This window comes from Eupeodes corollae, chromosome 1, assembly GCF_945859685.1.
Source record: "Eupeodes corollae chromosome 1, idEupCoro1.1, whole genome shotgun sequence".
NCBI lineage: Eukaryota > Metazoa > Arthropoda > Insecta > Diptera > Syrphidae > Eupeodes > Eupeodes corollae.
In genome coordinates, this window is record NC_079147.1 from 247,503,372 (window position 1) to 247,517,754 (window position 14,383).

Sequence of the window (14,383 nt, forward strand, 5' to 3'; positions counted from 1 at the left end):
CTCAAAGCTGAAATTAGATGAGTTACAAAATGTATGTACAAGTTTTTCCAAAAAACCGTACAGTTTTTAAGTAATTTGCAAAAAGTCTACTTTCACTATAAAATAAATATTCTTCCTCCGGTTCAAAAAAAATTATCAGAATATTTGGACTGATAAATCCGCCCTACAAGTTTTGACACCAAAAAGCTTAAAACTATTTTCTATACTTAAAATCTCTTATTTATATTTTTCACTTTTCATAGGAAGTTATTGTGATGAGTTCAATTGGTCGAATTGGTAATTTTGACATTTCTCGACATTTCAAGGTTCCTAGAGTCGAAATAAAAGATTTTTAGAAAGATGTCTGTGCGTGCGAGTGTACGTATGTTCGTACGTCCGTACGTTCGCGACGTTTTTTTCGTCGTCCATAGCTCAAGAACCAGTAGAGATATCGATTTCAAATAAATTTTGTTATACAGATGATAATGCAGAAAGATGCACAAAGACTCTTAAGAAAATTGTTTTCTTGGTTTATTTACCATAGCAGTTTAAAAAAAAGGTGAACATTTTGGCTAACCCTAAATATCTCACGAACCAATAACGCTAGAGACTTGAATTTAATTTTATAATGTATGTATATTGAAACGTAAAAAAACTGAAAAAAATGTGTCATCTCGACAATTTTACGAATCAAAAATGATTTTGCTTCCAAAACAATTTTTTGCAATAATTGACAGTTTTTTTTCTAAAAAATAAAACTTAAAAAAACAGTACTCAAAGTTGGTAAAAATTGAATTTCGTAAAAATTGAATTTCGACTCAAATATCTTTTAAAAAATTTGAGATTATGGCTTCCAACTAATTTTAAGTTATAAGAAATATTGTTGTCAACATTCCGTTAAATTTTGAGAAAAAAATTGACAGTTTTTTTTATAAAAAATAAAAACCTACAAACTGTTAACGGAGACAAATCGACAGACGGGATAGAAAGTTATTAGTGTGGGTCGCATCCCAGCCTCTTTTTCTTTTTTACTTTTGGACTGTCAAACTCAACATTGTGCTTCTTTTTTGTTCAGTGTGTTCAGAACTTTAATGTTGTGTTAATTTTTTCATTTAGCGGATGTTTTTTGAATATTTATAGTGCATATAAAGAGCACGAAAAAAAGATTGAGCTTTATGAGTAAAATGCTGAACACAACCAATTTATGTAATCAAATTTGGAAGCAATTAAAATTGCTCAAAAAAACCAGAGTTGAGAGCTCGAAACTGAAAAAGAAAAAGCCAATAATAAAAGATGGACAAGCTTTTTAAACCATTAACTTGCAGGTAATACAAATTGCAAGCTACTATAGAAGTTGCTGAAAATTGTTGGTTAAAAAATCAGCGATCATAAACATATTATGGCTTAGCTCTCAAATGGGGTGGCGCAACAGTCCGTTGTGAACCAGGGCCTAGTGACTTACAACTCTCAACCATTCCTGTGTGCGAGTAATGTTGTCAGGAATGGAGGGGACCTACAATTTTATGCCGAATCCGAACGGCTAGTTTGAGAAAGCACTTTTTCATGACAAGAATTACTCTTGAAGGATTTGTCAATTCCTCGCAAGAGGCAGTACCCGCGAAAATTAATTTTTTTTTTTTTTTTTTTTTTTTTAAATTAAGGTGGCACAGGCAGGGATTGATCCCAAGACCTCTCGCATGACAGTCCAACGCACTAACCATCATGCCACGGGTACTATGGCTATGACTATGGCTTAGCTCTGCAGAAGGATTTAATAGTCCCGAAAAAGTAGAACTTTGAACAAATTTCGGCAAAGCTGAATTTTGGTTGAGATCTTCATTTATACGTTCTTAACATTCACAAAAAAGTCTTCGCATTTTGTACCGAAGCGTAACAATTTTTGTAAACTACTCGAAAACTGTAGAATTTTTGGAAAAAAGTTGTTAGTACATGTTGATAGATTTGGAGAGAAACGGTGGTAAAATAATGGAATGTAGTGCGTTTATTGAAAAATGTTAAAGTATCACCAAATTAATCTTAATTCCGCAGTAAGATGAGTTACAACTTCTTTTTTAAAAAAACCCTATAGTTTTCGATTAATATGCAAAAAAGTCTACTTTCAACCCAGTACAAAAATAAGTTACTTTTCAGGGAGTCTTAACACCAATAAATGGTTTCACGAAAATTCAACCTTGTCGGACTATGTGTATTAATAAATCCGTCCTAAAAGAGTATAGTATTATTAGGTGCAATTTTTAAATTGGTTGTATTTTAACACCAAGGGACTTAACATTGTACCCGTAGCATGATGGTTAGTGCGTTGGACTGTCATGCAAGGGGTCTTGGGTTCAATCCCAGCCTGTGCCACCTTAATTTAAAAAAAAAAAAAAATTCGCGGGTACTGCCTCTTGCGAGGAATTGACAAATCCTTCAAGAGTAATTCTTGTCATGAAAAAGTGCTTTCTCAAACTAGCCGTTCGGATTCGGCCTAAAAAAAAATTTGTAGGTCCCCTCCATTCCTGACAACAATACTCGCACACAGGAATGGTTGAGAGTTGTAAGTCACTAGGCCCTGGTTCACAACGGACTGTTGCGCCACCCAATTTGATTTGACTTAACATTGTTCCTCTATACTTAAAATCTCTTCTATATATTTTTATATATAGTTTTTGAACATAGTTATTGAAAGTTATAAAAATAGTTGATCAAACGATTTAATGCATAATTAAAAAATGTGCTAGAGCTAATTGTGTTTTTTCAGGTACCAATCCCGGTTTAAGCTTTATAAATGATCCAACGCATCTTGCCCATATAAATATTTCAACCGTAAATAAGAGTATTTGTAAAATTTAATATTAAATTTGTTTTCAAATATTTATAAATCAATTTAACACAATATTTTGTAACAAAAGTTTCTACAGAAGTTGCTATCGTGTTTGGAGAATGCCCAGGCCTTAGAAAATACAAAATTCGAAGCTTTAGCTTTGGATTCAATGAATTCTGCGGGTTGAGGACAGTTTAAATAAATGTAACTTTAGGTCGGTTATCAGTTGAAATTTTAATTTTAGAATTTGACATACTTTACTGAGATTTAATCTCAGTGGACAAACTGTAGTTCAAATAGGTTTCAGGGTTGATGAATTAAACCCTTGAAGTCTTGTTTAAAATCAGTCAGTTCCCACAAAATTACTTGGATGGATATCTTAAGCCAATATTATTATATTATTTAAAATTAAATTTCAAATTGTACATGGCTTTAACAATTTGTATTCTCAAAACTCACTCATTATCTCTAGGCTCCTAAAACATAAACTAGACGAATTTCTTCCTACAAATTATTAAGGCCTTTATTAACCATAAAATTAAGCTCTATTTCGTATAGTTCGTACTGCCTTATTTATGTACTCAAGGGTATATTTTGTGATGTTGTTGTACTATGTACATTACAAATTAGAGGCAACACCCTTAATTCAGATGAATGACCTCATTTTTGGAAGTTGAAAAATACTCCTTTTTATATACAATACAATACCATACCTATATACTCTTTCCAGGATTTTCATTTCTTCAAAGGACTACAGTCCATAATATTTATGGTTCATCTTATACAAACATCCAAGACATGGTCAAGTGGAAGTGAATCGCCTGAATATTACATCGTAAAATAAAAAAAAAGAAAAATGAACAAAAACATTGATGTTCATCAACACAAAATTAACTCGTTTTCATCGTATTGCCCCTTGAGCGTTTGCCCATTTCACAATTATTGCGAAATAGCTAGAAGCTCAAGTGAATATAATAATATCAAGGCCTCTTTTTTTCCTCAAATTACAGGTCATTTGCATATAGATTTTACATACCCATAGGTATATACACCCACACACGCTCTAAGAGAGGTAAGCATCATCAAGTCCCTTATTTTCTTTTAAGGACAAAATCTGGGTTAATGATAATGTGATGATGTTTTTTGATGAGATGGTTTCTAAATATAGAATAAAGGGAGGTTTTAGAGTTGATGCGGAAATAAATTTGAAAGGATGTTAATATAGAAATTTTATACTTCATAGTTCAATTGTTATTATTTCTGAATAGTTAATAGCGCATAGTTTAGTTACCTATAAATAATAATTAAGAAGGATATTAAGGGTAAAATGAAAATATATGTAAGCTATAGCAAAATAAACTATAGATGTTATTTAAAATAAATTAGCTAAAGAGAGCATAATTTTAAATCAGTCAGTGGAAAGGGAAAATATTGCTGTCAGTGATTTAACTCAAAACAAATTAAAATCAAGCTTTAAACATGAGAGGGCTAAGATTTCTTCAACAACCAAACTTAAAGATGGATTTATGTTCATATTTTTGGTTTTAAGTCAATTTTTTGACATCAATTTTTAGTTAAATTTCTTGTGTCTGGAAGCAGGATTTAGAGAATGTAGTGTGGTCGCCATTGTTGTTTTAATTGTGTCTGAGACTTAAATTACCGTCACGTTCCAGTCAATATAGATTCGTCACCATCGTAACGAACTCCATTTGCATGGAGAATTTGTTTTCAACTTTGTGTTTTAAATTAAAAATAAAAACACTTTATTGGAGTACAATTTGTATTTATTTGTTGTTGAGGTAAAAAGTAAATTTTTTTTTGAAATGGAGTCTTTTAATAATCAAGTCTTTTTATTTCACTTCGTTCTGAACGTGGTATAAATATCATTTAAAATACTCCTAAGAAATCCAAAGTTTTTTAATAACAACACCGATGAAGCCCAAACTGTTAGGTTGGAGTCAGAATTTCGAAAATCGAAAACACCCAACATCTAGAAGATCCAAAATGCAGAAAATACAAAATGGGTGTTTTAAGGGTAATCTAAACCACAATATAGTTCTTAACACTTACTAAAATGTATGACGATTTTTCAAACTACAAAGCTGTATCTTCTAATTGGAAATTCTGATAAGTTATGATTTTTTATTTGTCTCTAAATAAAGTTTTGAAAAAATAAGCTTAACAGTTCATTTTAAGTACTGATTTCGAATCCGAAATTCGATCGTAAATATGTACTCAAATTCAAAAAATACTCGTTTTAATCATTATTTTTATATTTTGTCAATATATTTCCAAAACTTGATTCATAAGCTTGTTTTGACGATGGGTTCGTTACAAAAGCACAAAACTTACGTTTTCTGTAAAAACCCGATTTGGTTTAAATTTTACTGAAGAAAAACTACTTCTTGAATTTAAATAGCTTTTAAAAAATCCGTTGAAGATTTATTTTGGATTTAGATTTGTCGTATAACCATCAAACGGGAATTAAATTTCATTTTAAGTTTAAAAACATTATCAATCATTTTTGAAGGAATCTTCTTGGTCCCGATCTTACAAATTAACTGATTGACTGTAGTCAAAAGAAGTTTTCAACTGAACATAAACCGTTTTTTTTTTTCTATAAATTTGAGTTATGCATTAGAAATGTCGAACATTTTTGAAATATTGTTTCGAGATATTGAGTTTTCTGATATTTGAATATTTTGGATTTTCGGTTTGCTGGAAACAGAAATTTCGACAATTATGTCTGTCTTCCCAAATCGTATTATTTAATGCTTCTAGACTTGAATACAAAAATGTTTTAAATTCTTGATCTAGATTATGGCAAAAAATGAAATCATAGACAAATAAGAGTTTTCCAATTAATCCATAGTAACAAAGGTGGATGTTGTTGAATTATTTTATATTATTTAAATTTTATACAAAAAATTGTTGATCTATTGATACAATTTGTGATGCTACCGAAACTATAAATTATCCAATTGGGTTTTTGAACTCATTGGATTTACCAAGCATGTCACTGCATAATTTACAACTGAAGGTTGGATCTCCGGTAATTTTGTTTCGTAATTTGAGCCCACCACGGTTGTGCAATGGCAGGCGATTAGTATTTAAAAAAATTATAAAAAATGTTATCTAAGCCATAATTCTAAATGGCAAATTCCGAGGTGAAAATATATTATTACCGCGAACGAAAATTCAAACGCCTTCAATTTTCAATTAGATTGGCATTTGCAATGGCTATCAATAAGTCTCAAGGCCGAACGATGTCTGTCTGCGGCTTAGATTTGAGGACATGTTTTTCAGGCGGATGATTATACGTGGCGGGCTCTCGAGTGGGCAACCCATTCAATTTGTTTGTATTGGCGAAAGATGGAATCACAAAAAAATGTTGTACATTGTTTCATTAAGGGATTGATATTGTTATTTGTAGTATATTCATAATTAGCATTATGTATATAATTTTACAGAATGAATTTTATTAAACTAAAAATTGTTTGGCGATTTGTTATTTTAATATTTTGTCACTGTTTACAGTGCTCTATATTTCTCCCACTTATATACCACATCTTTGAACACTTACAATAAGCTATTTATTTCTATTAAAATATTCTATAGAAATTATTTATACGGCAACACAACGTTTGTCGGGTCAGCTAGTATTAATATACATGTTTTATTTAATTTTAATAATGAAATCTTAACCAATATTTCATCCTTTTTTTAGCAATATAAAAATGTTTGTTTTTTATTGTTTTCTATTAAACAATTTAATAAACATCAATCGTTTGGTTTTTGACAAAAAAAAATACATTATGAAGACTACTGAAAGTGAATCTGCTAAAGACCTTCCTTTGGAAGGACTATATTGACGAACACAGACAGGCGGACGAAATCAAGGGATCCAAAGTTGTTTTATCCCATATGAATACTGTTGTCCCGATTTTTAATATACATACATACATATTTCGATCTCAACAGAATAATATAAAAATTGACTTTATGCAAAAAAAAATACTATTTTTAATTTTTTAGCGGACTCCAAAGTTATTGTAATGGGCACGATTTGTCGAATTGAAATTTTGACATTTTGATTCAAAATATCTCACGAACCAATAACACTAAAGGCTTAAATTAAACTTTATGTTATATATTGTAACGTGATACCGAACCAGCATATTATTGGCGTTTTTTTTATAAATCAAAAAAATTGAAAAAAATGTGTCATCTCGAAAATTTTACGAATAAGAAATAATTTCCTCTCCAAAACAATTTTGTGCAACAAAAAACAACGTTCTTAACATCTGGTAAAATTTTGAGAAAATCAAATTGACACTTTTTTTATAAAAAATAAAAACATAAAAATAAAACATTACTAAAAGTTGGCAAAAATTGATTTCCTATTAAATATCTTTTCAAAACTTTGAGATATAAGCTTTAAACTAATTTGATCTTATGAAAAATATTGTTTTCAACATTCAATAACATTTTAAGAAAAATCGAATTGACCATTTTGTTTTAATAAAAACCTAAAAAAAGTACTAAAAGTTCGTAAAAATTTATTTTCGACTCAAACATCGTTTCAAAAATTTTAGATTATGGCTTTGAAATAATTTTGTCTCATAAAAAATACTGTTTGAGAAATAAATAAATAAATTTTGAGAAAAATCGATTTGACAGTTTTTTTTTAAGGGGGTATTCTGGTCTAGAGACATGAATTTTAGGTAATTTTTGAAGTGCTGTAGAAAAAAGCAAGCAACAATTTTACCATACATTTTTTTATACATTATTTATTCACATTAGAAGCATACAAAAAAAATAAAAAAGTAAAAAAAAAATCAAAATTCCGTTAGTTATCAGTTCATGGAGTGGTGCGTCTCAAAAATTTGGTGCGTGACCATACCCACGATTTTAACTCTCCTAGAAATCTGAAATCAAAAACTAAAAAAGATTATTAATCTACAATAATGTCGCAATGTCTGGAACTACGGAAAAGTTACAAACATTTCTTTTTACAAAATGGCGGCTGTCTAAAGAAAAATATAAAAAATTTACCATTTTTTTGAACATTCTTCGATTTGTTAAAAATATTAAAAATGAAAATTTGGGGATGGCCGTAGTTCCGGACGTAGACAAGTCCCTAAAGAAGAATCTCTTAAAATTTCAAGTAAATCGGTTCGGCAGAACCTGAGAAATCGTGGGTATCAGATTCAAAAAGACAGTTCTGAGAAAAACTCGTTTAAAGTACCCCATTATGTCTTTTGTTCTATTAGTTGCAGCCCAACCGATTTGGATGGCTGCTCAGCAAAATACTTATTTCTCCGAAAATAATTTGAATTTGGGAAAATCCTCTCGTAGACATATTCTAAAATAGTTATACTATGAAAATATGAAAACAAAAAAAAATCGATTTTTTTAATTTCTAGACCAGAATACCCCCTTAATATAAAAATCTAAAAAAAAAGGATACTAAAACTTAGTACAAAATTTACTTTTTACTTAAATATCTTCAAACTAGGCTTTCTCACAGAAAATATTGTTTTCGATATTGCATACATTTGTTATAAATATCCAAAAGTCAGTTTTTTCATAAAAAAAATAAAGTACGAAAAATTTTTCAAAAAATGAAGTTCGGTTCTCGATATCTCGTGAACAATTAAAGATATTGACTTTAAATTAATTTCATTCATCTAATTTGTATTTGTTTATATAAGAAATAAAACTTTTAAGAAGTTCTACTAAAATTGCTAAAAATTGGGTTTTAACTAAAAATCTATTTAATGAAATAGATTTTGAAATCAAACTGTTTCATCAAATGCAAAATATTGTTGGTAATTTTAAAATCTTTTAGAATAATTCAACTGACAACTATTTTAACAAAACACGAAAAACTTTTAAGCAACCCAAATCGGCAGACGGTATTTGAAGTTCTCAGTGTGGTTTGCATCCCAGCCTCTTCTTAATTTTGAATTTGAGTTGTATGAGATTGGGGTTGGACTTTGTGACATTTTGGTATGTTGGGCATTACAACGATTATTTTTCTATTGTTGTCTTATCATTCCACGATATATAACCCAAATCATAAAATGAAATTAGGCCCAAAATAAAAAAACTTCCATATAAATATCAACCTCAAAAAACCTCACAAAGTCCACATGAAATGCAAAAACTTGGAATTGTCATAACGCCCACAAAATTTCTTGTTGTTTGTTAAATTTGGCCTTTATGCTACATTTTTATGACACTGTGGTACATATGCATAGGGCAGGGCATGCTGTTCCCCACAAACCCCCTGCTTCAGCCTACTATAAGATTTGGGGCAGGTGCGAAGTTGGGTGTATGCAAAGTTGGTTTGCATTTTAATAATCTAAGAATACATATTTCTCTGTTTATACTTCTTATGTTGGTTGTTAGCACTGTGGGCAAGCTAACCATCTCGTTTTATTTTACTTTGAAAATTTGCCTTATTTCGCTTTCTGAAAGCGAAGTAAAGAAAAATATATTTGTAACGCTTTCTTGAAATTTCAAATTCGTAGGCGATCTGACATTTTATTCCGTTAAATGTTTGCGTTTAGGCGATACCATTTAAAACTGTCGTAGGGCCCAAAATAAACAAAAATTTTGTCCAAGTGTTGAAGCATATAACATCTTTTGGGCGATATGTAAGATAGTCATTTGGGTCTAATGATATTTTAAAACTGATTTGGGCAAAATGACATTGATTTAAGGCTTTGTGCCATTTTCTTCTGAAAATGTTTTTTTGTGGTAGAGCAATTTTTGGCGATATGGCATTTTTGAAGTCCAAAAAATATTTGACGTCCAAAAGTTCGTTAGTATTGTCCAAGTCGTACAACAACATAACGTTAATAACATTTGAGTGCTACTACATTTTTAACGTGGAAGATATGCATTTGGGCGAAAAATCCTAACGCCAAAAAACAGGTTTCGACTAAAATATCTAGGGAACAAAAAAAGATATTGAAATCAACATTATAAATGTTAAATATTGTTGTTAGCATTAAGTTATTTTTCTAGAAAAATCCAATTAATTTTTTGGTCCAAAAAACGAAAACATCAAAAAAAATCAAATGAAAACTGATTTTCGAAAAAATTATCTTGTGAACAAAGAAATGTTGATATTGTTGTTCTTATTTGTAGTATATGTATATATCTCGAAAGAATAATATACAAATTGAGATCTTACAAAAAATACCATTTGAAAACTTTTAGCAGGCTCCAATGGGAAGTTATCAGTGTGGGTATCAGTCCAGACCCTTTTTTTATTTTTTCCAATTTAACTCAATGAAATTTTTGTAATGTCTTTAGGTCTGTAATTCTTCATTTTTTTCTTTCAGAACATTATTGTTCTTTTTCCCAAATACAATTGATGTATATTTTAGCTTTTAACAAGATTGCGAAAACCTCAACCTCACTTCTCGTCCATAAATTTCTTGTAAAAAAGTCATCACCGTGGAGATAGTAGTAAAAGCTGAAACAATATTAAACCATTCTCAAAATGTTAACTTATAATAAAAAAAATATATATAATCCTGCTGAATTTCATGATTCCCTAAACCAATGGTCAATGACGAGGACAACGAGGACGGATTCAGCGGCGACGAACCATCGCTTCGTCTGACTCACGTTGGCTTAATATTTTCACACGAATATCCAAAAAAAAGAAAAGAAAATTTGCGAATATTGTTTTCTTGTTCTGTGGATTTCCCTTCGGCAAAAGAGCTGATTTTATTGGTACTTTCTTTTATATATAAATTTTCTTTCCCGTTCCCTTTGCGTGCTCCTGATGCTTTGGCAGCGACTGACGCACGAAGGCGGCAACAGCGGGCGGACAGGCGGTCGTCTCCGCCCATTATCTTGTAATGGTTAATTCTGAAAGTTATTATAAATGTTATTGTTGGGTTTTATTGCGATGTGCTCCAGAGGAGTTCTGCTCTTAGTGTAGAAGCAGACACTTAACTCCTGGTATCCTGAAGATGGCGATAGTAAGCTTGTGCGTCTTCTAACTGTATATACACTATACCTTTTATGTATACTCATAAATTGACGTGTTGAAGTTTTATTTTGTGATTTGTTTTGGTGGTTTTACGAGTATTATTATATCTGAAATTAAATGTACCATTTTATTTATATGATGATGATTTATATTCCTTGTGCTCAGTTATCTTTCGAATACGTAATTAACCAATGACTTTATTTTTTTCTTCCAGATACACCCACGTCGTACATATATTCTTCCTGAAGTCACAATACCACCTCATATATTATAGATTCTATTTCCAAAATTAAATAGACAGCAATCATGATGGAACTAGAACCGCGAGTTGCTATACTTCAAGATCTACGATTACAAACTTTTGATTCGATACGATTTGCCTCCTATCGAACTGCATCGAAACTTCGTTACATTCAGAAATCAACAAATCTACATTTGGTCGATATTTGGAATGTGATTGAGGCATTTCGTGAAAATGGCCTAAATACCTTGGAACCACAAAGTGAAGTTAGTGTGGCAAGGCTAGAGACACTCGTATCGTCGCTCTATCATAATCTTAATAAGCGTCTTCCAACGGCACAACAAGTTCCTGTCGATTCAAAAGCTGGACTTTTATTAAATTGGCTTTTGGCTGCATATACTAGGTAAGTTCAAGAGACTCAAAATATCTTTACACATTTTCAGGGGAAACTTTAAGAAGAGAGTAATGAAAATGATTAACGATAAATAGTTTTTCATCTTTTCTTCCATCATCGCATTGATGATGCTATTCTTGTAGAAAGATTAAAAAAAATGAATTGAACTTTTCATTGACAAGGGGGTCGGGTCGATAATAATAATAATTTTTCTTCGATATTGTCGTTCGTTCGTTGGTTGGTGGGTCGTTCTCGTTAATGAGCTTAAAATTGTTTTTTTTTTTTTTAATGTGATGCGATTTTACTTTGATAAAGCGAAGAGAAAATAGGGGGTAATAATTCAGTGTTTTTTTATTTTTGTTTATTGATTACACTGACAAATAATTAATTAACAGTCTTAGAGCAGAGAGACTTAAATTTTTCACTTAAGTTGTAATTTACTTATATTAAGTAGTTTAGCGAGCAGTTGTCTAATTAGGATGGGCTGGGCGAATTTAATAATATTTAAATTTAAAGGTTGAAATTTCTTGAGATTTCGAAACTGTCTCTAGAATCTAAATAAATGGTTTATATTAGGGTTTTCAATAAGAGCGCTAAAAATTTTTTTTTTTTAAATAAAACAAAAACGGTTTTGGATACCAATGAAATTCTTAATTCCTGTGAAAATACGTTCCATGCTATGTACGGAACTCAATTTCTTTTGCATGACCACCACTGTCACGTCTGCAGATATCCAGACACTGAACCTAATTTTCGTCGGTTTTCAAGCATAAATCGGCCGATACTGCTGCAATTTTATGTTCAATATTTGTACGAAGTTCATCAACCGTCGTTAGCTTGTTGGCATAAATAGATCACAGACTTAACGTTGCTCAGGAAATAGTCTAACGGTGGCGTCAAATCTCACGACCTAGGCGGCCAACATACACGGGACCATTTCGTGAGATAACATGTTCTCCAAACTTGGTTTCCAATCAATTGATTGTGACATTCTCTGTGTGGTTTGTGGCGACACCGTCCTGTTGGAACCACATGTCATCCAAGTCCTTATCATCGAATTGGGGTCAAAAGTATTGGGTCATCATTGAAGGAAGCGATATCCCATTCACAGTAACGCCCCGGTCTTGATTATCACGGAAGAAGTACGATCCAATGACGCCGCCCGCCGCCACCGCGCCGGCCCATAAACCACACCAAACCTTTATTTTTTCGGGATGCAATGGTGACTCAAGGAGCACGTCAGGTTTGCTGCCTGACCAATACCGCATATTCTGTTTATTGACGAAACCATTCCGCAAGAAATGAGCCTCATCGCTGAAAAAAATTTCAATGAAAATCCGAATCATTTTCAAGTTGTTGCTCAGCCCAATTCACGAGCTTCTGGTGGTCAAGCGGCTTCAGTTCTTGCGTCAATTTAATCTTGTAAGGATGTAGAGCGACGTGTGAGAGACAGATTTGGGCTTTTTTCAACTGAAACCTCAGCGGCAGCAATATTCTCGAAACTACGGGCTCTTCTTTGCCTCACTAGCACGGGAACATATTGTTGGCTCTGATAGGACGATTAATACGACCATAAATTGGACGTTACGTTCTTAACGTTCAGGCCTTTGACTCAGAATTTCTGTAGTAAATTTTAATAGTTTCGACTCGAAGTTGGTTCGTATATCTTTCCAAAGAGAGGCAAAAAATATGGCGTCGTTTGCTGTAATTGTCACTCTACTTTTGTAGCGTCCCTGTTGAAAAACCCTGCATCTATGTAAAAAGGTATTATTTCTATAGAAATTTAAAAAAATAATTATTAGCTATACCTCAATGAAATAATAGATTAGATTTGAATTTTAGTTCACATAGTATACACATTTTTGCCGAGAAAGGAAAACAGTTGATGTTAAAGTAGTAAGTACATAGTTTTTGTAAAGATTATTATAAGAAACGTTCAACTACTGGCACGACAAAGTATCAAAACTACGACTTTTCTGAAAATTTTAATAGGAAGGGTATCCACTTAAATTGGTCTCACCCGGAAGCCTTCGACTTCCTGAATGCGAATATGTACATGACAAATGTCTAGGTGGCCGCATAGCTGCCAACGCTTTAAGAATAACTTCGACACTTCAAAACAACACAAACGACGAATTGCAAGAATTTTTTGTTCATGTAACAAAGGCTATAGCTAGGTTCCTTGTGATTCTTGCGGCAGATTTCTGTAAAATTAAAAGATGTTCAATTTTGTTTTTTGGATCCTCCCCAACAAGCAATTCCATGTTGAAATTTTGAATGAAAAATACCGTAATAAATTATTTTCAAAAAAAAGAGGAACATCAAGAACACGGCTAAGAAAAGTATCTAACAATGCAACGAAAATATTTGTTTATTAAATTACTTTGTAATTTAAAAAAAACTCATTTTTGAATCAATCTAAAAACCTAAGTACCTACTTAGATCATTGATCTGTCCAAAAACAAATTTCAAAGCAGCTATAGAACTTCTAAGAAAAGTTTCATAACCACTATAGTGCACGTTCAGCTTAATAGTTGAAAAGTTGACACTCAAGTGCGTGATAGTGAAAATTATAATCACATTTTCTATATAAACAATATAAGTTCAAGAGCAGAACCTTTGTTTCCTTGCTTATTAGCAACTTGTGCCTTGCAAACTAGTACATAATAAGTTAAGATCCCAATTGGTATCACAAATTTATTCTAAGGAATTATTTGTTTTGTAAGAACTCACAACATCATTAGCAAAAGCCGTAAAATTACCTTTAACATTCGAATTAAAGAGTACGTTGACACATATCAAAAAGATTATTGGTTCCAAAACAGATCCTTGAGGTACGCCAATGCTAAAGTATTAAGTTCCACTACGAACGTTATCAATTTTCACACTAAGTGCTCTGTTTTTGAGGTAAGTACTAAAACATTCGAGAAA

General features: G+C 31.6%; 1 protein-coding gene across 7 annotated transcripts in view; it reads left to right on the forward strand.

Moving 5' to 3' along the window:
* The window catches only part of LOC129943273 (dystrobrevin beta), a 261,581-nt gene that overhangs the window by 221,032 nt on the left and 26,166 nt on the right, over positions 1-14,383 (forward strand). For all 7 annotated transcript variants that reach the window (XM_056052587.1, XM_056052585.1, XM_056052586.1 and 4 more), the window contains one exon: positions 11,032-11,461. In XM_056052587.1, coding sequence (XP_055908562.1) covers positions 11,124-11,461 — 338 coding nt within the window. In that variant the 5' untranslated portion in view covers positions 11,032-11,123. The remainder of the gene's footprint in view (positions 1-11,031; positions 11,462-14,383) is intronic.